At 35.6% G+C, this 27,430-nt stretch overlaps 1 protein-coding gene across 1 annotated transcript in view; it reads right to left on the reverse strand.

Annotated features, from left to right (window-relative positions):
* itga9 (integrin, alpha 9) overlaps nucleotides 1–27,430 on the reverse strand; it is a 140,293-nt gene that overhangs the window by 22,612 nt on the left and 90,251 nt on the right. The window contains exons 18-21 of the mRNA XM_006635723.3: nucleotides 21,527–21,674; nucleotides 7,243–7,329; nucleotides 5,916–5,995; nucleotides 3,413–3,502 (exon numbers count right to left, since the gene is read on the reverse strand). Coding sequence (XP_006635786.2) covers nucleotides 3,413–3,502; nucleotides 5,916–5,995; nucleotides 7,243–7,329; nucleotides 21,527–21,674 — 405 coding nt within the window. The remainder of the gene's footprint in view (nucleotides 1–3,412; nucleotides 3,503–5,915; nucleotides 5,996–7,242; nucleotides 7,330–21,526; nucleotides 21,675–27,430) is intronic.

Below are 27,430 nucleotides of genomic sequence, written 5' to 3' on the forward strand. Positions count from 1 at the left end.
TGACCACCACCGTATTCACAAACACACTGCAGACCACCACTGTGTTTTCAACAGACAACAGAGGTATCACCTGGGGGAGGGTCCCTCTGCCACACACAACACTCTGGCATACACATTTACTCACCTGACTCACACTACACTAACAGATACAGTGGATTCACAGACAGCCCTGTTCTTATACCATAACAAGCTACTGTCCCTTTTTAAATTTCTGAGCTCTTCTAAGGCTCCTGTTTTTAAGGCTCTTAGACAGTCCCTCTCAAACTGTCACTGTTCCCGGTCCCTTCTGGGTTCTCTTACACAATTATCTACAGCTCCCTCTGGTACTGTCACTCTTCTCAGGGTTCAGCTGCACTTTCTTTCTCGCACTTATAAGGCAGACATCCTCTCTTAACAGCACCTCTACTAGCAGCACCTCACACCCGCTGCTGTCCTGCATCAGCCTGGTTCACTCAGAGCCGAACCTCCCATGTCCTCTCACATTTGCAGAAAACACAGGACTAAGATCCTAAGAGCTCGATCTCTCTCTCTGGGGAAGCATTCAACTTGCTTTTAAAACACTACCACAGCTGAGGCTCCTTAACACACATTCCATTCAGATGTGCTTACCGAGACAACACATCACTCCCTACTAAGAGCTCTCCCTCCATGTCAAACACACTCTGTATAAAACAACAATATGTACATGTAGCAAGTATATAGTAAATGCCCTCCAGATTTGTTCATACTGCCAGTAAAATAGGAAAACAAGTAAAATAAGGTAAAAAATGAAGTAAAATAGGAAAACAAAACATACAACAGGAAGGTTTATGGACTGGATAATGTGTACAGCTAAAAAAATTAAAAGGTAATTTAATTTTCTTTACAGTAGTGTACAGATTAATTCCATTTGTTGTTATTTAAATCCAGAAAACATCTGTAGTTACAATTTTGTAAATTCACACTGAGTAGGTAGGAGTAGGTGCTCCTGTGGTGCCTTGTGAAATTCTGGTACTTCTGAGAGGATATTTTTTTCCATTTCTCAAAGAACGTTACTCTTCCTTCAAACCATTTTATTTTATTAACTATTTCTGAACTGCCTTTCTGACTTCAAACCACAAATGTTTGATTAGAATGAAATGTAGAGTTGACTGGCCGAGAATATTTATTTTGTTTCATTTAAAAATGTATTTGTTGACCTGTATGTACTGTATGCTTGATATTATTGTTATGCTTCCAGCCATAGTTTCTTGGCACAGGAAACAGATGTTTGGCCATAATGTCCATAATTTCATTGTTCTCCCTATTTCACTATTCTCCCTATAAGAGAGGGTGATCTGGCAAATTCTAGTAACCACTTTTGGTGGTTAACCTTCAGAAGGGAATTTTTCCTTGCAAGCCAGCCATGAATACCACATTTCACGAAATAGATGCTGAATGGTAGTTTTCAACACTTTGTATCTTGCAGATGTCAGTTTGTTTCGGAGATCTTCAACTGCTATCTTGGATAAGTAGATGCCTCCAGAGCCGCATGTCTCACAGTTCATGGTGGAATGATACACTTGTTTTCTAGAAGGGCTGGCTTTGCACCAGTAGCCTTAAATTTCTTAAAAATGGACACTAAGGAGCAAAGTGTTATTGGATTCATCTTCAGTAGATTTGTTTCTACTCATGTCCCAGCTTATGGAGGTCCAAATCCATTTTTTGCTCACTGACCTTATGCATGATGCTACACGATACAACTGAATATCTTTTGTGTGTTACCTCCTTTTTTAAAGGCCAAGAAAGCAGAAGCCTTCTAAGGCCTCCTCATTTGCCTTAGAAGGAAAAAACTGAACGTGACTGTACAATTGATTTTGTTACAATTTATTTAAAGGAATATTTAAAAGGTTTGAACAAATGTGACCCTTGTGTTTTTGCTTTGACTTTGGTCTGAGCAAAGATAATGTTAATGTAATTTTACACAGTATGACTATGTTTTAGAATTGTTGTAAAGTAGACACATTATGTTATATGTTATAACTCTTTCTGTTATATGGTGTTTTTTGTGTCGGTTTTAATAGGGTATTAACTGAATCTGGAGGCACTGTACAGCTAGGTCTTGAATTAAGTGCTCTTTATTTGCCTGTTTTCTTTATTGGAGCTCACAAATATATACTGTACATGTACCATGTCCTAATTTAAGAAAGATTAAATTCTCACTTTAACATACCTTACCATGGTCAGCCACAGGCAACTGAACAGAGAGTCTGAGATTATACATGCTGTATATAAACAATTCACTGGCAGAATAAATAGTGACTTACTGTGACACACAAGCAGCTGGGAAATCTATCTCAGTGTTCTACCACTGTTCATCTCCTGTCATCTCACCCTTACAGTACTAAATAAATCTATAACTTTATTTCCTAAGTACCTTGTACTTACATTACAGACAATTAAAATAAAATGGATGCAACAAAGCTACTGTGAAATTTAAAGCAAAGAATTTGTAAAAAAAAACACTGCAAATTTAAAGCTATTAAAAACAAGAATTGTACAGACTTCATTTACCAATAGAAATGTTTTAAAAGCATGAAAAATCTGCCACCTCAAAGTTTCTAGCAAAATAATATTTTTAATATAGCACAAAATGTGTTCATAATGAAAAGCTGCTAAGAAAAACAAAAAGCCTTTTAATACCCCATATTCATGGGAATTCTGTTTCAATATAGAGTAGCTAAAAACTTTATTAGCAGGAATTTCTTGAAAGGAAATGCATTTTCCTGAACACATTCTTACTATTGATAAACCCTTCATGATAAGAAACCTACAAGATAATAAGAAGTCCTTTTTATTTAGGTTTAAGGAATGCTTTGTTAAACTAATAAACAGTAAAAACCTTAAATAAATAAAAATATTTGTAACATTATGTATAACACTTTAAAATATATTATATGTAAAATTCTCTCTTATAACAAAAGGACTGAAGATAACTGGGCAGTCCAGATGAGTCTATGGGAATATGATTAATGAATTTCCCACACTGTTCATTACCCACTGCTAAGAAGTGTTTTTCTTTCATTTATACATTTCAATTATACAAACATTTTACATGATATTGAAACATTGAATTTTAAAATAAACATCTTTCATTAATAAATGTTTGTAATGGCTTTTATTTAGTTTCAAATCCAGGGTTGGGAGTGGACCTCAGTGTGCATCCCCCTCCAATTTTTATGCGGTCTTATGTGGAATAAGTTCTGCATGGTTTTTAATTATGTGCCATTTCTTAAAATTGAGAAGTGCCTGTTATTTTTTGGTTATGACACCTGTCACATAAAAACTATGTTTGTAAATACACTTTTTTGTCCAAGCATTTTCTTCTTTGATGTCATTCTAGAAAAACGCAGGACTAGCATAAGTAAAAGCAGCCTTAAAATGTTCCACATACCCAGTGATGGTTGTATCAACTTCATGTATCAGAGGAATAGAGAGGTGTAGAATGTTGTCAGACAGCTTGCTTTCATGCTCTGGATTTGCACTACACAAAAGGAAACATAAATACTAGATTAAACAATTGTCAAAATAATTTACACAAACACTAGAGGTAGAAACAAGGTAATATTCTTTACTACTACTTTAGAAGTAGTTTTTTACTTCTTTACTTTTACTCTGGAATAAAAAATGTTTTTTGACAGATATATTGGTCAGGCTGCCAGGTTTTTTACATTAATAAATTTATATAAAACTTAACAGCCTGTACGAACTCTCTTTGTTCAGTAGGTTTTCAATAAAGACACAGTTATTCTGTGCTTAAAAGAAAGTATTGATCCAGTTAGGTAAATGTTCAGAAGTACTATAAAAATGTATATAAACCCATGAACTAAAAAGCCGTTGGTAATACTGCAGCTTCTTAAAGTCAACAGATGTAAAGCAAGGGTCTCAAAATAGACTAGCTAATTTCGTTTTTTGCTTCACATGAACTCTCATTTTGAACACAACACAACTGGAAATTACTTGGAAGTACATTTAAAACACGGGGCACTTCCTTATGCGGAAATGTGAACCATACTGTTGATCCATGTTGTTAAAGCTGATATCCTACTACCAGATGGGCCACATAACATGCTCTCATTTTCAATCTTTATTTTCTTAAGTTCTCAGTTACATAGATTATATAATTATTTGAATTAACTTCTGACAAGAGTCTCTGAGTGTTTTGTAGATTATCATACTTTAATTAAACAAATGTAATAAGCTGTAAAAAGCATGAAGACAAGTTACCATATATATCTATGAATAAGTTAATTCACAACTTAACAGGTCAGTTTGGAACAAAATCCAGAAGACACAAGGGCGTCTATGAATTGAGTTTAAGACCCTTGATCTACAGTACAGCAACTACCTTCTCATGAACAGTTTATTGTATACTGCAACTGTTATATAATTTTATTTCATATCATTTTACAATGTGAAAATTATTAATTGATTCTTTTTGGTGTTTTTCCATGAATTTGAATTACTTGCTAGATTTTTTCATCATCATTTGCAAAGGACAAACTAACATTATGAGCACTGTGTGATAAAAGTGTAGTTAGTGTGTTGTAATTTCATTGAGCATATCTCTCAACCGAACAATCTGTTTTCATACTAAAATATTTCTAAATATTGCTGATAGAAAACATTTTTAAAAATAATAACAATATTAAAAGTGTTTTCTAACTGTTGCCTAAATTTGTTTGATGATTTCTATCATCTAGATGCAATGTGGATTTTTTTTTGGAAGGCTTCAAAAATGTTGTCCAAAACACGTGTGAGACATTTCACATTAATAGAAAGAATAATCATTCAAAATGAATGACTGAATCACTGATCAATAGGTGTCAAATGTGGTGCATTAAATGTTATTGAAATGATTGCTTCATTTAATCTGTATCTCTACTGTGTATGTTTAAATCCACTTTATATAGAATATTAATATGGAAATGTAGCTGAAAATAAAAACAAGTTTAAAAATATATATATATACAGTACCTAATGTAATGCAAATTTCAGCAACACGTAATCAGGAAACAATTTAACTTCAAATTTAAATTATGTATAATATATTTCACACACACTGTACTGTAGTGGCTTTAAAGCCATATGGTCTCATACATAATGTATACCTAATGTACATACAGTAGATGGTAGTGGTAGCTAAATAAAAAAAAAACAAAGTACACACAGTATTCGACTGTCTTCATAAACATTTTATGCATAAAATAATCAAAATCAGTTAGTTACAGTGGTTATTTTAGAAATGTTTTGAAGTGCTTGTTCTAACTATATAAAGTTTATATACTTCATAAAAAGCTATAATGTTTTATCCTTTTCTAAGAATCCGTAATAAGAACACTCACCATTATCTGATACTGATACCAATAATGATTTGATACCACATGATAGGGAATATTATGGAATTGTGTAACAAAAAAAATTTTGGCAGTTAAAAAGTTTAGTTTTTTTTAAACCTTTATTATTCTTGTAGTGGTAATGGACAATGAAACAATTTCAGCAATAAGTAATCAGCAAAAAATTTAACTTTAAAGTTTGATTATGAAAAATATTTCACACATAGTGTACCATAGTGGCTTTAAAATCATACTGTATCATACTGTATACACAGTATATTTATACAACCATTAATTTATTTATTCATACATATATTTATACAGTCATACTGCAGTTCATTGACAGTGTTTTAGCATAGCTGTGGATATGTACTATACCATTTTGCTAAAGAACAAGTTACTGAGCTCTCTCTCCATTAAACATCCTACCAGTTTCAATTGAAAAGATACATTCTTACACGGAACCACAATTATATGATCATTTCTAACCTTTCTGTTCACTGGTGTCAGGTCACATTCTCTCTACACCTGTTTAAGATTTCAAGAAGAGAGGTTTTTTACCTTTTTGCTGTGACTAGGAATTGCAAGTGCCTCTCAGCTCCAGAAAGATGGCTGGTGTCAAAAATCACAGCTAAATGGTACTGCATGAAGAGGAATTGAAAATCGCATGGTCATCACCACATAAAAAAAGTGTTTTGTTTTTATAACCATTTAATTTTAATTTTGTTCCCAAACCATAAATTTCTAGTTCCCGTTTCATATGAAGAGAGTCAATATTTTGGTCTCCCAGTGAACCTTATTACATTATCCAAAGACTTTATCTAAAGGACCTTATACTAGACAGAACAGCAAACAATAGCAATAGCAGTACTAATGACTTTTAATAGCATTAATAGCAAGGAGAATGACATTTGTTTCATCCTTTCATTAAGACTGTAAAAAAATATCTATTAAACCTCTTGGACAAATGTCTAAATGACTCTAAAAATGGCAATGATCTCATAATAAGACAAGTTGAAGCTAATACTGCAGCTATTTATAGCGAACAGATACCTATAATACAAAGAAAGATAAGATGTACTCTATGTGCTTGGCCAGATAGCACGGTTAGCATGGATAAACAACAGAAAAAGGAGTGCTTTTAAACTCTTAGTTTGTTGATTCACATTGGCATAAGGCCCTAAATGGAAAGGAAATGTTGAAAGGAAATCAGTTAAATGAACCAATCAACACTATTTTATTATCACAAATATGAACACTGTTGTTATCACAACAAGTGTTGTTTTTTCTTTAATGTGCAAGCAAACCACATGCTTCACAAAGCTGGTGCAATTATTTTTAGATCGAAAAATCTATACATGGCCCAAGTTTCCAGTTCTAAAACAAAATTACCCTTCTTGATAATAGGGTAGTGTTTTTGGATATGCTATTAGTCTGGAAAATACACACACAAACTCAGAAAAATTGAAAACAAAAACTAACTCAAAAAACAAAATGGAAAATGATGGGGTCAGTTAAGCTGTTAATAGGACATTGCATGCTCCCCCTCTTCCACACTTTTCATCACTACAAAATACAGTGTATGCAGCTCTGTCACACAATTATAGCAGAGGGATTTATAACATGTAACATCTGTCACAGCTGCACTCCAAAACCTAAAAAAAAAAAACATTTTATATAAAAAAAACATTACATAACCCAAAACAGGGTAACAACTTTCTCTATGCTTGTGGTTTTTTACATTACAGTATGTGGGCTGCTTGTGGAAGTGTGTCTCAATACAGTGTATGTGATAAAGCACACATTCTGTGATTATCGCACCTGCATGGCTGATTTTCTGTGTGCCTTGTGTGTATAGAAGTGTGTTTGAAATAGAGAAGGGCCGTACCTTGGTCTGTGCCCTCATGAAAGGAAATCCCACGCTACATTTTAGGAAGTCCAACTCCAAGAGTTCGCAGGAAATGCCCTTTTCTTCCTGTAAGAAAAATCAGCAAAAATGAGAAAATGTAACCTAGAAACCAGAACTATTAGAGGCTATAAACTTCAGGGGATGGGCAGAGGGTTGGCTGAGAAAGACAATGCCTTATGAGACATCAGGGTATAGGTGTTGGGTGGGGGTACACTTATCTTTTACCGAAACTCTTCACAGTCAGCAACAGGGAAACAGAAACTGCCAGACTGTGCTTTTGGAAGCTTGTACAAACACAGGGTTTGTCCCCCCAGCTGGGCTATGTAAACAGTTGGGCCTTGACCTGCTTCAACTATTAATGCAAAAATTATGGGAAGCATAAAATAATTAACTGAGAATGTTTTATATGTTGAAGAAGGCCAAGCCCCCTGCCTGGAGGACTGTCTTCTGTTGTTTTATAGGTCTGAGCCCTCCTAAAATATTCTAGGAGTTTAATTACTAGCATTAAGGTTTGAGATATTTTGAGGTTTTGCAGACAGCACAAATCCAAGTGAATCCAAGTTAAAATGATTAAGTTCAAACACTAATTATTGAACCTCAGAAACTGTTGTGAATCGGGATAGCGAACAGTTTAAGTATTAAGTAATTGAAGTGAGGTTTAGTAAATTTAGTAAAAAACAAGTTTTTATCAACTTTCTGTAAGGTACAGTATATCTAAAGCACAATGCTCCCCAGAGTAAGTGTTTCAGCATTTTGGAAAGTTATTTTCATTACATTTGGTCATATTAAATATTTTTATGACTTGAGCTGTTAGGTCATTTGTTTTCTCATTACTGGTGCATTGTGTACTAGTGTTCAATAAAAAAAACTGATCTTTTTTCACAGAGATTTTATTTTTAATCCATCCATTTATTTTCTAAGTGCTTCAGCCAAGTCAGGGTCACGAGAGAGCCAGAGCCTATCCACCCTGAATGGGTAAACAGTTAAACGCACACAAATCAGAACCAATTTTCTTAGAAGCCAATTACCCTACCAGTATTTTTGGGAGGACTATGGGAGGAAGCCAAAGCATCTGGCACAAACCTATTAATTAACCCAGTAATTAACAAGGCTTGCTGCTGCAAGGGAGAATAAAAACTGTGCTTACTCCTCTAAAGGTCACAGTCATTCATCACAGTCATCAACCCTAGTAAGAACCAGCTTGAATAGCTATACATTTCTCTCTTTTCAGCATGGAATAAACCTTTACTTGTTCCTTTGCAGTCTACACATGCTGAAACAGCTACCTACCTGTGAAGCTAGGATACTTCAGCTCTCAATGAGAGTGAAGCTACATTATTTCTTACTAATGCAATTTTTCCACACTAAAATACACAATATTAACAATCAGATGCTGACCTCATCTTCTATGGTCATGTCAAATTTGTCCTTTCATCACTCTTGAGTTTCTGTAATTTTATGGGAATGGCTACTTATGTGATTAAGTTTGTAGCTAAAATGTTATCTACTGCACACCACCAAAAATCTTTTTTTTTGCAGTTTCTCTTCTCTTTGTCCCATTTGTTAGTAACCTAACAAATACACTGGTCTTGTACCTATAGACTTAAACATGCTGCCCCATATGTGTTAAAAAGTTGCCCTGGGCCCTGTTGTAGTGCTGGGTAACTACCATCCTATTTCTAATTTGCTCTTTCTTCCACAAATATGCAAAGACACAATTTTAACATCCTGCTTTCTGACCTGTTCTCTTTAATGGACAGAATATCATTTTCAACCACAAGAACAGGAACAGACCTAGGTTTCCACATGTCTTTAAGCCTAAAACCCATCCTCAAGTGCATTTATTATAAGCCTTTTTCAACTAATTTAAATCCTACACACCGCTTTGGGAGAAATGGGCTTCTCTTTGCATGTTATTGGTATTTATGATCTGTTTTTCAATTTTAAGAAATTCGGAAGCAAAAGACTACTGCTTGTACTCCAATGTCAGTTTTAAGTGGAAATATTGATACATTCAAATGTGCCTTTTTTGCTTCCAGATTGTCTGTGACCCATCCTTTGAAAATTATTCCTCTTCCCAACAATTCTTCCCAGTCAGATCAGATTATCGAAGCAGACATACTCCGACCATTTTTTGCTTTATTCCAAATGACAATTGGATCTCTAATCACACAAAGGCCCAAAATGGAAAGGTGGAAAAGGTGAAATACCATTCTATTGTTCTACCATGTTCTACTGAACATAGATATGTCAACATGTTCTATTGACATTTTTGGAACCAGCTTCAGAAAGTGTAACTTTCATTGGTTTGTTTTTTGGTGGTGTGCAGTACATTTCAAATTTCTCCATCCTGGCGTCATATCTGTTCTCTTATTCTGTGAAAATGAAGGCGTGGTATACTGTACAAAGCCTCCACGACTTGTTACAGTGAGGAGGAACACAACCTGCTGTTGGGTCTATTTCATCATCAACTCCAAACATTGAAACATAATTATCGAAAGCTCTCAATGAAAACTTTCCAGATTTCAGTGACATTTCCAGTGTCCAATTTCCAATTTTAACTCACTTAGCTAATAAATACAAATTTGTTTCTTTATTCGAGCCTTCTTCTGCTACTGTACTTTCATACATCCTGACACACAAACTAGTTTGCTGTGAATTATAATATGGTCACCATATTAACAGTAGTTGCAGTAGTTTATGGCATTCAGAGTTTTATAATTAGAAGGCAGAAGCTCCTAATTAATACTGCTTTGAATATAATATTAGTAAGGAACAGTATTCAGATAAAACCCTGAATACTATTAAACAGTCTTTTATCAGTATAATTAAAACTAGAAACCAGTTTATGTAGGACAGAGTATTGGAAACGCTCCTTAGTACAAGAGTTTTACAGTAAGTGTCTTGAGAGCCCAAACTGTAGTCTCCTTAAGTAACAAATGTTACAGTACATGATAATGTTTATAATCTAAACTACCAAATAAGCAACATGAGCCAAAGGAGCCAAAGTTTATACTATTTTCTTATGTATTTAGGACCATTTAAGCAGTCTGGACTACAGATATCAGCTTGCCCTACAACACAAAAAGTTTCAGCAAGTTTAAAAAGTATATATGAAATATTACTAGATCAGTTTACAATATATATCTAAAGTTCATTTTGTGGTAAGAATTGACACCTGGACTCAGTATTAGAAGTCTTAGTCACTGTTTATATTAACCAGGCTTTGATTTATTTTTCCAAAGTACTGTAAATAAAAGATCAAACATATCACCTATTTTTATGAAGTATGATATGTTATTTTTTTAGTCCTAGCCATCTTTATATAACCTTGCCATTACTGTTACTAAACAGTGGTACCTTGTGCACTCAAATAATGTTATTCCACACCACAATCTAGCCATTGTGACCACACTGCCTCTTACAAGATTATCACTGCTGAAGTAATTGCAGACAATTAAAAACATCTGTTGCCAGAATGCAGCTCAATTCCATTCAAAGATTCGAGTTTAGCAATCCAATGAACAATGATGCATCTGCTTTATTTTTCATGTAAACCAACTATTAGTACAGGCAGCCACATTAACTAACTTACTAGTTTATTTGGTTGACACTTTTATCCAATTTGTACCCATTTATATAGCTGGGTATTTTCCTGGAGAAATTCAGGTGAAACATCTTGCTCAAGGGTACATCAGCCTTGTTTCACTTGGGATTTCAACAGACAACCTTCTACTTACTGTATATATCCAGAATATATATATATATAACCTGTTATAAATATCCCGTTCTTAAGATCTTAGTCCTAAACTGAACATTTTCACTGAGAGCACCCCAATTATTTCACCTAGTTCAGAAACTGTAGAAGTTAAACATGTGATGAGCTTTAGAATTAAGCCGCTGTTCTCAGTCTCTGATTCTCTGATTTAATCAATCACAATGCCAAAAAAGACAATGGCAGAGTTGTGGTGAACAAAATGTAAGATGTGTATGGATACAATCTTTAGCTATGATCCATTTATGACTAATATCATTTAGCCATGTAAAAAATACAAAAAACACCTCAGCAGAGAGGAAAAGACAATTAAAAGAAAACCCCCAGTTTTTTCAGCATTAAAAAAGATGAAAAATTAAGACAACTATGAAAAGATGTCAAATTAAGAAAATATGTCAGCTAGCAGGGCCCTATTAGTTATAGTAAGTAAAACAAGCCTTAAGACGTAAGAATATGGACACTAGCATGATTCTGGCAGGAAAGAGAAGCATTATCAAATCTACATTGAGAAACTTCCTCAGCTCTTCAACACCATTACAGTGCACACATTTACACTTCCTGCTTCCCTGTGCAGCAAAGGAAGTCTTCTTGTTTACTCATGTGCCAGTTATTGACAGAAAACAGATCACTACCTACAGTAACTAGCTATTATGCAAAGACAGACACACTGGGCCATTTGTTCTCAACAGTTCTCATCCAGCATTAAATTAGCAGCAGGAGACCTGCTGTGGGTTAGAAGCCAGAGTAGGTTAAATCTATGCACTGTTACAATATCACTTATTTCTTTGCCATAAAATAGTTCTCCAAATATAATCCATTGTATTGTATAGTTTTCACAAAGAACACTTCATCACAACTCAAAGCTGTAGACAAAAGAAAAAACTCATTGGGAATTAATGTTTTTGTCCAGCTCTGTTAAAGCTTCTAAATATACTATATATAATATACTCTTTAGCTCTGGGTTCTTTTCTTTTTTTCATTGCTTTGTTTTCTGTGCTACCTGTGTCCTCTTGTGACCATTATCATAAATAAGAAGTTTTTAATTGATTTATCAGGTCAAATAAAAGATACAAAATAAAAAATACAGACAGTTAAATCCTCTATACTCTAAATGAAATAATTGTTTTTTTAATTCATTTTAAAATATTTTAAGGTTAATTAAACCTAAAGCAAAACAGTACAGAACAATGAAAAGTAATTTAAATTGCATATCACATACTTTTTGTAGAGCATAAGAGATGTCAGGTCAGAAAGAATTGATAAGTACTCAGATCTTGAAAACAATTCTGTAGAAATTGCGTGGTTTTTCTCTGTTTTCAATGGCATTGTGGTATGAAGAGCTTAATACTGTAAAATATTAACCACCTTGTATCAATTCATGTACAATAAAATATATCACTGTGTACCCTTGTGTTTCACGATAACTTTATTTTAGCTACCTATGTGATCTCTTGGAGTACCTAGTGTCTCAAATTTAAAAAATGTTTTACATTTATAATTGTTTATAATGTATGTTAGAAAATATTCCTAAAAAATGTAACAGATACACAAATGCACCTAACATTTCTTCAATATTTCCAGACCCGCAAAACATGAATGCTAACAGAATACTTTTATGACACTAATTCACTTAAAATAATCTTCAATAAGTTTTCAATAAAACTTTTTTTTTCACGTGTGACATTTGTTTAGTAGTTTTTACTCACACCTATTTGATGATGAAATATTTTTTAAGCAACACCTTTAAAACATCCTACTTCAAACATGATGTGCAGTAATTGGGGCAGCAGGTGAATTTTCATGGATGTTGACTATGGTTGAAAGCTACACTACTAACGGGTAAAACAGAAATTCTGCTAGGCCGTATGTGTACAGACCTGTGGATACATTAGTCCTTGTCTTTCCCAATTGTCTTCCAGCCTCACTTAGGTTGATTAATAAGCTCCCCATCCTATCTTTCAACATTAGGCATATAATAGGTGATTTATATGCACTGCGGTAAAATATGCAGCCCCAAGAGGACATATCTGGTGATGAGAAGTAACTGATATGACAGTTCCTTTCTGGAGAGATTTTACAGATGTTGTAAGAAAACATTAGATAGTGTTTTTTATGATTTTAGAAAAAACACAAATTCACTGTGGTCTCTAACTGCTACAACAGTATACATACATATATATATTAGTATACACTTTAAAAAATGTGTTTATAGTTCAGTAACAGAAACACTTCATCATTTGCATAATGAAAGGCATTATAATAATTATAATTATTACATTATAATAATAACTTCCAAGCTTCTTACTCATCAGCATATCATCGCTAATGTCTATACTGTATATATTTTTTCTCATTGTCAGTTTTGGCTTTCGGTTTGTGGATGAGGGAAAATGGAAGGGCGCATGTTAAGAGGGTTGTATCTGGAACAAGCTACCTAGTCATGTAATTTAAGACATATTATAAAAATACTTTTTAAAAATAAATTAGTAATCAAACTAGCAAAACACCTCTGGCCACGTTTTGCCTGTAACTTTTCTTATGTTCTTGTGTCATTAATAGCTTTCAGAAACTTGTGAAACCTCTTGCCTAAGGGTAGTCTAGCACCTGCCCTTAATGAACTCCCTGTTGCCTGTTAATCCAAAAAGACATACAGACCAAACAGTGGTGTTATTTTTTTAAAACAAGCATTGGCTTCCATTTAGTTGGTGCACAAATTCTCGTGTGTATATCAACAAAGATCCCATACTACTATTCAGCAGAAAAAATTCTGAGGTGACGGTAAACTTGCAATAACACATCTGAAAACCTTTTGGAGATAAAGTTATATGTATTTTTTCTCAATTTATGAGAAAAAACTGTTTAATTTGATGTTTAAGATTAAATTAAAAATGTAATTACAAAATATATGAGCATTTGTTTTTCAAATAGAGGTTGTGTATTATAATGCATAATGGTAAAATTTGATTAAATGTCTCTTGATTATGGGCTGTGAGGCCACAAATTTGTAGAGTGTGATGACTTTCCATAGGAACTGTGTATTTACATGGCATAATTAATAATAATAATAATAATAATAATTGCTTACACTTATATAGTGCTTTCCTGGACACTACACTGAAAGTGCTTTATAGGTAATGGGGAGTCCCCTTCACCACCACCACTGTGCAGCCCCACCTACTGTAGATGATGTGACAGCAGCCATAGTGCACCAGAACACTCATTACACACCAGCTATCAGTGGGGAGGAGAACAGAGTGATGAAGCCAATTCATAGATAGGGATTATTAGGAGGCCATGATCGGTAAAGGCTAATGGGAAAATTGGCCAGGCTACACCCCTACTCTTTTCCAGAAACAGCCTGGGACTTTTAATGACCACGGAGAGTCAGGACCGCGGTTTTACGTTTCACCTGATGGATGGTGCCTCAATATGTCCCCGCTACTATACTGGGGCATTAGGACCCACACGGACCACAGGGTGAGTGTGCCCTACTGGTTCCACTAACACCTCTTTCAGTAGTAACCTTAGTTTTTCCCAGGAGGTCTCCCATCCAGGTACTGACCAGACTCATACCTGCTGAGCTTCAGTGGGTTGCCAGTTGTGAGTTGCAGAGTGATATGGCTGCTGGTTAGGTTTGGACACAGTGGTTACTTTAGACATGTGAGAGGATCAGCATGGTTAGCTTTCACATATGATTGATTGCCACCACCCAGGGAGAACTCCCCAAGGAACCGATTTGCTCCTTCTGAATTATGGAAGGTAGGACCAGGAGGAGAGGAACAAGGACAGCAGTCCTCAGTGGATTACAGTATGTCCAAAGGTTAGGAATTCTGGTTTGCTCTTAGGGTTTGTATGGAGGTACTGAATAGATCTTGTTAGGATGTGTTATCAGCTGCCACTATGGAAGAGGAGAATCCATTCACATTAAAGGTTGCCATAGCACTCACGTTGGTTACAAGTGTTGACTCTGCCACCTTTACAGTATGTAACACTAGTACTGTAGAGTACTCCCCTGCTTCAATTCTTTTAGGAGTTGTGATTATTTATGTTTCTAGTATTATGGGATGTTTTGTCCATTTTCTTTGATGTGTATTTTCTTCCTTGGTGCATTTATTTGCAATCAACTTTATGTTTTTCAAAAACTGTTTTTAAATAAAATCATCATATGTCACAGGGCATTTCAAGCATGACCATGCCAGCTATGAGTTGCCAGGTGACTGCTGGCAACGGGACGTGTGGCTGGCTGGTTTTCTGTTGGAAGGAGCATCCTGTGCGGCCCGGTCCCAGAGGGAAGGCACACACCAACTGACTCTTGAACACTTATTTAGCACTATTGTAACCTGACAGCCTGACTTATATTAACACTGAAGATCAACATAATACTGCCCTATATTGGGCAATAACGGTTGGTATTAACTAATAACAAATTGGTAGACCTAATTGACTTTTTGGTTGTTTGTGTGAAACATATATGGTTTGCAATAAACCTTTGGTAAAGGATATATACACTTTTGTTTAGAGCTGCATTTTTACAAAATGATTTTTTAATTTATCTGACCATCAAAAATGCTATGTACGGTGACAGAATTGGAGGCACAGAATTCACAGAGAGGATTCTAAATTCTCGTACTCTCGTAATCATAACTGTATTCAGACATACAGTTTGAATCAAAAATGTGTAAAGAAATGTTAGCAGAATATGAATTATGTTGTGACTGTAGAAATAAACAGCTATAGAAAGTCTAAAGGTTGTGATGCACTGAAAATCATCTGTACAATGGGTTTAATGGTTCCTTGCTTACTTGGTTCCTTGATATGTGTTAGAGGACTGGCTTCTTAGTCCATGCCACCTAGTCTGTATTTATGCAAAATAAGTTAAATAATTCCAGTCTAGTCTGCACACTGTTTAGAATGTAAAGGCTCCAAATTAACAAATTTCGCCTGGCACATTTTAGTATATTGTAGTGCTGTGCAATTATAAATGAATGTGCAACTGAACATAGATTTGAAACAGGATATGAATTTTCAATTTTAGGATAATTAACATACTAATTTTATATATTTCTTGTGAATTAAAACAATCATACCCATGAGCAATAGCCAAATAAATATAAAATCACCTTCTACACTTCTGTCTGAAGAGTACCTGAACCTGATGTACCTGATGTACCTGAAGATCAACTCGGTAGTGAAGAGACAAACTCATTTTAAACATACTGCTCAATTTCATACATATTTGAAAAAATCTATAGCCAGCTGATTTTGACTCACCTGTCCTTCTGGAAATTAATGAAATTTCCGTTTTGTGGTTCTGCGGCTTTTTTATGGTATTACAACTCAAATTGTACTGTGTATGTACAATCCTTCACCAATACACCTCTGTATACAGTACACTTCAAATTTTTACTCATCTTTACTGAAATTGTAATCATTGTGCTCGAAAAGCACAAAGCAAGATGGGAAATGTGACCATATTAGGAAAAAAAGGTACTCTCCCTTTCTAGGGCTTTTAACTGCTTTGCTCTGTTTATAGTCTAACGTGGTCTTCCTGTCTTGTCAAAATCACCTTTCTCATATACAATTTAACAATGAAGAACTACAGGGTAAACAATCTCCTCCTTTAAGAAGCCAAATGTGTAAACTGAACCCCCAGTGTGCTTTTCATGGTGACTTAAACAGACAACCAACTTTGAAGTTTAATTTAACCAGTATTTTGTTATTCTAGCAACGTTTTTCTTATAAATGCAATACATAAAGAAATATAGTATATTTATTCACTGTAGATGTACAAGTGACATTTCACCTTATTATCAAAAGGGACAAAATAAGATCAAAGGCTGGAGGTTCTTTGTCAAACCTGACTTTAATCTCTTAATTATTAGTTTTGATCATTGTGTTCAATATATTATTGAAGTATTTTGTATAACACACACTGTGTATGAGTTTTTCTAACAAATATCACAATATAGTGATCTGGTTACTTTAATCGGCCTGTGAAAATCAGAAAACCCTATTTCTAGTTTTATACTGCCCCCTTTTCAGGTTGTCAGCCTCCATTTAGGAGATTATTTCCCTGGGTGAGGATGAAATTTCATATCTGTAAATCAAGTAATATTCTAAATCAATAGCTTATATAACAAAATCTAAATAAACTTATTTCTGAAGGGACTCTTGCTATGCATATTTATAATTGTTAGCGACAAGTTATTTACAAACCCTGTACAGGTCTCAAGACAGTGTCCAAAGGCTAAAGTATACGAGATGGGTGACAAAGAAGAGTGGTCAGTTTTTCCAGGCAAGGTCAAATCCGGGTAGTGAGAATGAAGTAAGGCAAACAAATCCGAGAGGGGTGAGACGAGAGAGAGGTAACGAGATATCCAAAGACAAAGAGTAGTAGGTGAGGGGATACAGACAAGGTAGAGAGGGTTTCAGGAAAGGAGGGCAGGGCGAGGTAAAGCGGATGAAATCCTAATACAGAGTAGCAGTAGCAGTGAGCAGAGGGTTTAAATAATTGTGGGGAAAGGTGTGGAATGAAGATTGAATAATTTGGAGTTAATTGGTGCTGGATGTGTTCTTAACAATAATAATATACTACATAAAGTTATTCATTTTGACATAACAGTAACTTATGTTATACATTTCCTGTAGTAAGTCCAAAAGATGAAATCTTCATCTTTTGGACTCTCTATAATAAAAAAAATATTGTTTTGATTCAAGTGACTGACTACCTTTGGTACCTTTGGTAAGTGTACAAGTGCACATTTTAATCTTTGTAGGCACCTATATTCTTGCTGTTTAGCAGTGATTCCTCTTGTGCTTTGTGGAGGTGCCTGTTTTACTAAATTGTGTCAGTGGGAGCTGTGCTTGTACAAGCATGAAAAGAAGCCAACTGTCTTTCAACACTCCTGGTACTGTAGATACAATCTGCGGCTGCACAGTTGCCACTGTACATTGTAATGATAATCAGAGATTAACAATAACTGGCCACTCAGAAATTACCCTTTCTGTCTCCTAGTAAAGACACCAAACCATGGAACTAAAGGTGAACTGAATTTAAATGCCCATTTAAAATTCCAAGGGGTGGGGTTTCAACATTTTATAGTCTGCTTCTCTTCATAGTAATTATGTACTTTCTCTGCCTAAAATGCAGTACCAGCATTCTTTGCTGCTTAGCAAAAACAAAGCAAAAGGTTATGAAGACTTAGCTTTGAGCCCTTTTGAATTAAACATAAACTTTATAGCCATCATTTCGTAAATAAACAACATTTGTGGTCATTTCCTATGGCCCTGTAAACTAGCAGCATGATTCCCTTCCCACCCTCTACAGCTAGCCCACCTCCGTGTCTGCAAGCCTGGCTCTAGTTAGAAATGCATTTTATATGTTTATTCCCATGGTGCACTCTCAATTGCCTTAGCTCTCATTTGTGCTATAAATAAAGTATGACATCACTAACTCCATCCTGTACAGGAAGCGTGAGAATTCCAGGCACTTTTGATTCATGTTCTTTAACATCTCCTCTCCAATCACTTTGGATCTTTTTGGCAGGCATAAAATTTAAAAGCCATCTGTGGTGATTTTAGTCCACTATGCATATGCAGTATAATATACACACATAGGTCTGAGCTGTATCAGTGTCTGAGCTGCAAAGGTTATTCCCACCCTGGAAAGTAAAAAGAAATTTAAAAACGCACTATATTGTCTGCTGTGTTTTCTTCGGGTGTGTAAAACAAGAGGAAGAGCAGGAAGAAGAGAAAGGGGTAGGTAAGGGTAAGGAGAACAACAGAGTAAAAATAAAGAATATGAAAATTGATGGAGGGACATGAAATGAGGCTAAAGAGGTGGATAAGTGAACAATTTCTGCAAGGAAGCAGCAGAATTCTAAAAATGAATGGAAAGATTTAGAATGAAACTTGTGGATCATTGGAAGTAGAGGGGAAGTGAGCTTAGTTTAAGGATAATTTGACTTCTGATCTGAATATCTAAAAAAGATCACTTTATTGGCCATATACAATTTCTTGTATTTGGAATTTGTCTTTTCACATACCCCAACTTGCTCTCCATGAGACACACAGACAGGGAGAAAAGCTTGGGGTCAGAGCGCAGGGTCAGCCACTTATATGGCACCCCTGGAGCAGTTGGGGTTAAGGGGCCCAATGAAGTAGGATTCCTCTGCCAGCCATGGGATCCAAACTGGCAACCTTCTAGCCACAGGTGCAGATCCTTAGCCACAGAGCCACTGCATCGACCTATAACAAAGCCCTATAACCTGCTAAGATTAGCTTCTACTTTGTGTGACCACACAATCTGAAAACTACAGCTGTACATATTAATTCACCCTTTGTTGTACTTTTAATACTACAGAATACTATCAATCCCTTGTATTTTCACCACACTTTCCACCAAGGATCTCAGGATCCTTTTGAGACATAGTATGAAAGCTACAGTACTTCACCACTTTCACCACTGAAGTGAAGCACTCAGCTATGTGACACAAAACAGGTATTAAGTGCCAGCAGCAGAACTACAAAAAAGAAGATCAAGTGAAGGGCTAAAACTACCTCATCAACTGAATTAAGGGGGAACGTTAGATAGGCCAGATTGTAAAAGACCTCAGTTTAAATAACCAGCCTGGACCTCAATTTGCTGTCTCGTCCAAAGGATGGTACTGTCCTATAGTATGGCACTGGCTTGAAAATCCTATCCCAGAAAAAAGAGAGCCACCTATTTTACCCCAAATGCTATCCACAGCACCAACTTTATTTTCCTTAGAGGTGTCTCATCCTAATACTAAAAAAATTCAACCTTCCTGAGCTTCTAAGATCTTACTACTGGCTATACTGGCTGTAAATATACACTGATGTTAAAGAAATATATAGAGGTAAATTGTAGAATGAGTGAATATTACAAGATGCATCAGAGCTTCCTAATAACTAAAAGCAGATGTAAGAGAATGAAAATGGGGAAGCCTGTTTCTACAGGTACATACAGTCCATGGGTCTGGGCAGCTCTACTGCAGAATGAGCATAGGACAGCATGCCTGACAAGGGGCCATTGGCCTCGAAATAAACACATTCAGCCATTCACTGGCAGGCCTCTGCAGAAAACGAATGGTAGCCTGTCACTTCAATTCAACCAAGGTCACAAACTGCCCTTCCTTCTCTGGTCCAAAATTAACACAGTGCTCTCACCAAGACACTAGACCTTAGATAACTATCTATCTATGATGTTTTGTTATTTCAGTGAGTAAATGTTTATTGGAAGTGAACAATTTCACATTTATGTGGAAAATATAAGGATCCATGAAATTCACTCTTAATGCCCACCTCAACAAACTGTTAGTCACTCTTGTCCACTTACCTCAGTGCCAGTGCAACCTACTGTACAGCAGTGGGTTTATGACAAAAGGGTTGTGTGTTTGTGTGAGTATAAGGTGTAAGATACTGGACTAAAAAAATAGCACACAGTGCAAAAACATATAGTAGCCACTCCTTAGACATACTGTACCCTGCATAATTATATCAACATCAATAAACATAATGCAAATAATTGTGGGCATTTCATCTGCTCAAATGTATTTATATGTTTTATAACTTATGACTAAATATAAGAGACCAATTTCTTAAGCTCTGCAGTTTCTATGCATAAAAACTATTTTTGAACTGTTGAGTTGAAACATTAATCATGTGTCTGCCAAAACTACAATAAGAGGTCCCCTTATTTATAGCTCTCTTCTCTCTGCCTCATTAACTAGCCTGACAGAAACTTGAATGGCCTGCCAGAAATTTAGGTAAAAAATACAGTGAACTTAAAATGAATGCCATTCCTGACACTTTCTGACGCTTCAGGTTGCATTAAAAACACAAATACAATATTATCTCCTGCTGTATAGCACAAGGAGTTGAAAGTAATTCATGTTATTTAATACTGAATGGTCTATGCAGTGGCCCTCTTGGGTAAACTGTATCATTGGCCTCTGTTTTGAAAGCAAAGGTCAAGTCAATATCTCAGAGTCTAGCTTCAGTGAAACTTTAGTGTGGATTCAAAGGCAGAAATTCTAACTGTCATCAGTAATAGGAAATGGTAAAGCAAGGGAATACAAATAGTGGTATAAAATCATGGCATGCACACTCTTCAGGCTTGAATCTTTTACTCTCCCACAAAGACATTTCTTTCTGAGTCCCTACTATCATTCTACCATCACTGAATTTAAAAGGTTCTTAGGTAATATCTATTGTTCTATGAAATAAAGTGTTACTGCATGTTTGGTTTTAGAAAACAGTTCTTGTTTGTTATTAATGGTATACCATGACTAAAAGATTACAGCACAATGAAAGCCGTAATGCACATTTTCATTGTGCAAACTGATTGGTTTATTTAAATATTGTGGTTCAATCTTATAGTTGTTTTGATATTTTATGCACATCTCAGTGGAAAGTGGGTTTTAGGGTTATAACACACAGACAGCATCACCATGTTATCTCCCCTACCTTCTGCCACATCTTGATGAAGTAGACCTCCTTTGAGAAGTTGAAGTAGATGTTGGTGTCATAGGCATCATCTCCAGCATTGGAGATGGACAAGTTCAAAGAGATGTTCTTCACCCCTCCCAGTGCCAGGTAAGGCCTGCTGTGGACACTGTGTGGGCAGGGTGGGTGAAAAGAATAAAGAAAAGTTAATTCGGAAAAACAAACCCTTAAAATGAACTAATAATAACAACTGTAGTCATCAGCAAATGTTTTATTTACCACCCTTGCACGGATTAGAAGGTGAAACATTCATTTACAGCTGCTGCTGCAGAATCATTTACTTTGGCATCACATCTCACACAAAGAACCGAACAGAGGCTGAATAACTTTCTCAGGTAACCACAGTGAGTCAGTGCTGTAACCAGCAACCACAGGCCAGCCCTCTCCCTGAATCAGAGGACCAAAATTTCATTACTGTTAATTTTAAGGTATTCTGTGCACATCAAAGTTAAGTTATTGTTTTCAACAGATAACAAGCAAAAAACAACTACAGAAAAACTAAATTATAAGCATAAAAATAAATTGGGACTCTTCTAAAACAATCTATCGATGACTTTAGAATCATATAGCTAACAACATGTGAATTAGCTATGATTTGCTGAATTTCTGTGATCATACTACAATATTTTTAGAATTTTATGTTTTTAGCATGTCTCTTTTTTCAAGAATTCAGTTATTAATACAATAATACACTCTGTAACCATGGTTTCCACTCTTGCTGGCAGAGATTAAAACAACAGTGCCTTTGCTTTCCACTTCCTTAACCTACTGGCATATCTACAGTGTATCCTGACTGATGATCTGTACTGTATATTTGTCCAATCAAAACAGAGGGACCAAAAAAACTGCTGTCTTTTGAAATGCCCTCATGGAGTGTTTCTTCAGTTTTCAGGGGCTCTCAACGGATGTGCTTTGGAACCTAGTATCACAAACCAATAGTTGTTTTAATTATTTCACTGAAGAAGGTTACTGGGTGAATCACAGTTGAGAATTTATCTCCAAAGAACCTAAATCAAGATTTTACAGAATATGTTCCAGTGAAAAAATGTTTTCCTTGTAATGAAATATTTTCCACAGTTTGGAAATTTAATCTAATCAGCCTATTAGTGTCAGGGTTTGTTCTCAGCTGATAAGAGTTCATTTGCTCTTGCTCTTGCATGTTTTTCTTTAATATGTTTTTCTTATTATAAAACCAATTATGGTACTCAGTTTAGCCTTTAGTTATATTTTGAAAATAAATATTTAAATAGATGCAAGATAGTTTTTAAAAAGTTAACTTCTTTTGAGGATTTACCTTCCATTGTACAGTACATTTGGGAAAGAGCTGGGATTTCCAAGGTCTTTATTTCTCTTAGAAAGCCAAAAGTAACACAGATCAAAAAAGTACTTAGAAAAACTTCCTAGTCAAAGCAGGGAAAAAACCTATGAGAAATGTATCCATTTACAATAGGTAAACTTGATTGTCCGCAACAGGCTGAAGGTCTGTGCCAATCGAATTAGGTCCAAACTCACCAGCAGACTGAATACATTTGATACAATGTTTTGTTTTCATTTTGTCTTCCGCATGGAACTTCGATGCCCACAAGCCAGGAAAAGAGATTTTAATATTGTTCTGCCAATGGTACATGAATAAATTATGCTCTCCATATTTGTTTTCTAAAAAAAATGAGAAATGCCAGACTTTTTCTATTACATTTCTTTCAGTTCCAGAAGACTTAACTGTTAAAATATTAAACTGCAAACAAATGGAGCTGAAATGTTTTTGGACACTGTTAATTGGACTTGCGGCTCATTAATTGGTGGTGTATATGACTGCTGACTGAGCACTCTGACTTAAGGGAATGTATTCCAATCAATGCATGTATCAAATCATTGCTTAACAAACAGAATTCTGTTATGACAGCCTACGTGTTCTGAAAAGGCAGAGCCCTCATAAAAAGCTAAAAACTGTGAAATTAAAAGGCTAGGTTACTGATCTAGTTAGGTATTTACTAACTTATCTGAAAAGAAATCCTGTACCATATCAATAATACCTGTTGCCATCTTCAAGGAAATTAAAATTTTGAATTATCATGATAAATGATGGCATGCCCTTTGGGGTGGCACAGTGGTTACCATTGTTGCCTTGCAGTGCTAGGACCCTGGGTTCAACCCTGCACCTGTTGTAGTATCTGAAGTTTGTAAGTTCGCCCCATGTTAGTGTAGGTTTCCCCCACAGTCCAAAAGTGAACTGGCAGGTTAATTGGCTTCTGGGGAATTTGGCCTGGGTGTGTGCCTGTTTGTGAATTGGCGTCCTGTCTAGGATGTATCCTGCATTTGCCTGCTGCCTGTTAGGACAGATTTCAGCTCCCCTGTGACCCTGAATTGCATGAAACGGTTAGAAAATGGATGGATGAATTTCCTGCAGCTGTTTAAAAATATATGAATCTCTTTGCAGCTTGTGGGAATGCTAGGTAGTGACATACAGTACTACATTATCTTATGTGAACCTAACAGGGTAGTGGCTGCCAACCATCGATCAACTGCTGTTAATCTTCAATCATCATACTCCCCAAAGCACAATGTACAATGATATGATTTATTGGGTCACCAGATCTCATACTGCATGTATTGACTTATAAAAATAAAAGCTTTTGAAAATTATTTTAAATAATTTAAGGTTTCAACTATTCATCGCCCTCAAAAAACTACTGTGACTTTGCTCATAAATTCTTATTCAAAATCTATACCAACCCTAACAACCTACAGCAACTCCTTCATTAGTGTCCCTCAGGCATGTTCTGAAAGTGTGCTAGCAGGGCTTACATAAATCTATTAGGAAAACACAACTGCACCTGAGGTCTAATCCTCTGTTTTTCAGAGATATCCACAGATACGCTACATCAACCATGACAAGCAGGGGCACTTTACTGATAAGGTGATGTTATTTGTACAAGCAATACAAATCTCTGCTCTGTTCTGGGCATCATGTCAAAATCTGGTTTAAATTGAATGGAAAACCCATACACAGTTCCCTGTTAGGAAGGAAAATTAAAGGTCACTGTCTGATATAAACTATCCAAAACCTGGCAAAACAGAATCTCTCCATCAGACAGATACTGCTTATTCAAATCTGTTTGTTGATCTGGTATCATCACAATCAAGAAAGAAATGCCAGAAATGTGCTTTCTATTTGATTTTAACTTAATTATATAAGTAAAAATGAAATATTAAGCACATAATATGCATGTAATACATTGGAACCCTATTTTGAGACAATGTTATTCAGAAATGTCTTTTGTTTAATGAACTTTGTTGAACTATACCTCAGTGATTGATACCTGATTGGTTCACTGAAAGTAAAGTAAATTCAATCTACAATTTACTTGGGTGTATCAGTACTCTGTAAACTCTTGGAATTTTGAAAAAAATGTTTATTTAGATTTCAGATAGTTTCTGATAGCTGTGCCTGGGATAATAAATGGCAATATGGGGCAAAGCTGGAAAAACACACCCACTAAAAGAGCTGTCCAGGCTGTGGCCAGCCTTTCCTAATTACACCATCCTGCTTCTTTCTGTAAACTTACCACATGAAGACTTTTCAGAGATTAATCAAAGACTTCCTCTCCTGGATAACAAGTTTCATAAGAACAGAAGAACAGTTACACATGAAGGGGATATTTTGCCTGTCTAGTCTGTGTGGTTGTTATTAACCAAATGATCAAAGAAACCCATCCAGACGGCTCTTAAAAGAAGGCATGATTATGAATTCAACAGCATGGCTGGGTAGCATGATCCATACTCCCTTCCCACAACCCTTTGTGTAAGGAAATGCCTCCTGTTCTTGGTTTTAAATGCTGTTTAGTGTAGTTTCTGGTTTCTGTTTCACTGCCCATCCTGAAGATGTCCAGTTAACATTGGGCTAACTTTGGCATTGCCTTTGTAAATTCTGCTTAATTGTGATCAATCTTGCCACTTAAGAGGACCGGTTATCCAGAAGAAGGCTCTATGCATCTAAGAGCATCATGTAAACATAGTGAAGAGTGTGGAGGAAGTAGATTTTGAAACTGATACATGCTAATTTAACAGTTTTAAAAAGCATTTTAGTTTCTCCACAATGTGCAGTGACTGGGAAGATCTACATAAGACAACCATTAAGCTTCTAGAGCACTAAAAGCCAAAAAAAACTGTTTAAATGTGAGAAAATTAGCTTGTTCGGGAAGTTCCCTCCAATCTGCACTTTAATTTCCAAGCACAAATACTGTCACTGGAAGCTGAAATGCAAAAGAGTCCGAATATTTACCACAGGCATAACTGACTTGTGACAGAGAAGTGTTCATAGCAATTTCAGTTTTTGATTATCAGGTATTGGCTCTGCCACTGTGAAGCAGAAATAAGCAAGCCTTGGGTTGTTTACCCATTAATACACATGAACACGATTTAGATCATCATTAGACAGGTAAATCTAATCCTACTGATGATGTGTTGCTGCAATAGTAATCCTGCTCAATACAACAGGAACCATAGGCTGCAGAGCCAACGGTGCACAGCTACTATCTGTAGGATTATGATTGAATGCCTCCAAAAAAGTGTTCCCTTTGTTCTTATTTCTCAGGATTTACCCCATCTTAAACCCCTGCTCATCTTGACAAAACAAGAATAATTTCCTTCTGCTGGAAAGCTAACAAGGGGGATTGGAACACTGCACAAGCATTAATGGACTCCTTCAGCAATTGTTTCAACCACAAAAAGGAATACTTTCTAAGCTTAAAAATTCTGGCATTCAAAGTTCTATTAATCCTAGATGATGCTTCAAGAGGACCCATTAACCTCAAGTTCACTCATACAAATGTTGAAATTGTATTACTACCACCTAAAACCACCTTGAATGTGCAGCCAGACAGCTAAATGAACATCTCTACCTGCAAAGCCTGCTATACACACCATACATTCTAACACATTTTCCCATGATTTCACAGGATTCCCTGACATCCCCACTGAAGTGAAATGAATTGTGAAATTAGCCATTACAGCAGACAGGAAAGCTTTGAAGAGCCTGATGAAAGTGATAACCAAGGGTTGACTGAACTGCAAATGCTGAGTTGACCAAAGCAGATTTTACACAGCCATCAGCATCAAGTGAAACAGATAATGAGGAGGATGAAACCATGTAGAGCTAGATTACTAAAAGGCCCAAAAATGGCAGACAATGTGACCAATTATTTCTTCCAATCAGATCACCTAATGGAAAGGAGCTTCAAGCTTAAGAGTACCACTCAGGTGTATACTGATGAATAAAACTGTACTTAGTTCATTGTGACTAACATAAAAGGTCAGAAGTCATGATGATACCACTAAAGCAGAAATAATAACATAAACCACAGAAAAAAGTATACTGTCACAACATCTGACAATTTCATTTTTTCTATTGATTTAGAAAGATATTTTTAAGATATTTGTCATGAATCGATTAGTAACAATGGCTTCTAACATCTTCTCCTTAAAAAACATACTGCATTCACAATTTAAAATTCATAAAAATGTGAAGGATCACAGACAGCATTGTAAGAGTGTCCTGGCAGATCAAAACACTTTAGATTGAGAGACGCTGACAAATATTTGCTACCTGTGCACTAGGTATATTACAGTATATGGAAAGAACACACTGTAGTCTGAGGTTCTTGATGAATATGATTAAAACCCAAACCAATTCTTCATGCAACAGGAAAATGAATTAATATCCTTCTCCGCCCTGCACCTGTGCCATGCAATCAAGAAGTGACCTTCCTGATTGTGAGAAATGTTCTGAACATCTAAAAATAGTAAAACGCAAACATATTTTGATTTTCCACCCTTTACATTTTAAAAAGTCTTGATTCCAATAAT

The sequence above is a fragment of the Lepisosteus oculatus genome, chromosome 10 (assembly GCF_040954835.1).
Source record: "Lepisosteus oculatus isolate fLepOcu1 chromosome 10, fLepOcu1.hap2, whole genome shotgun sequence".
Lineage (NCBI taxonomy): Eukaryota > Metazoa > Chordata > Actinopteri > Semionotiformes > Lepisosteidae > Lepisosteus > Lepisosteus oculatus.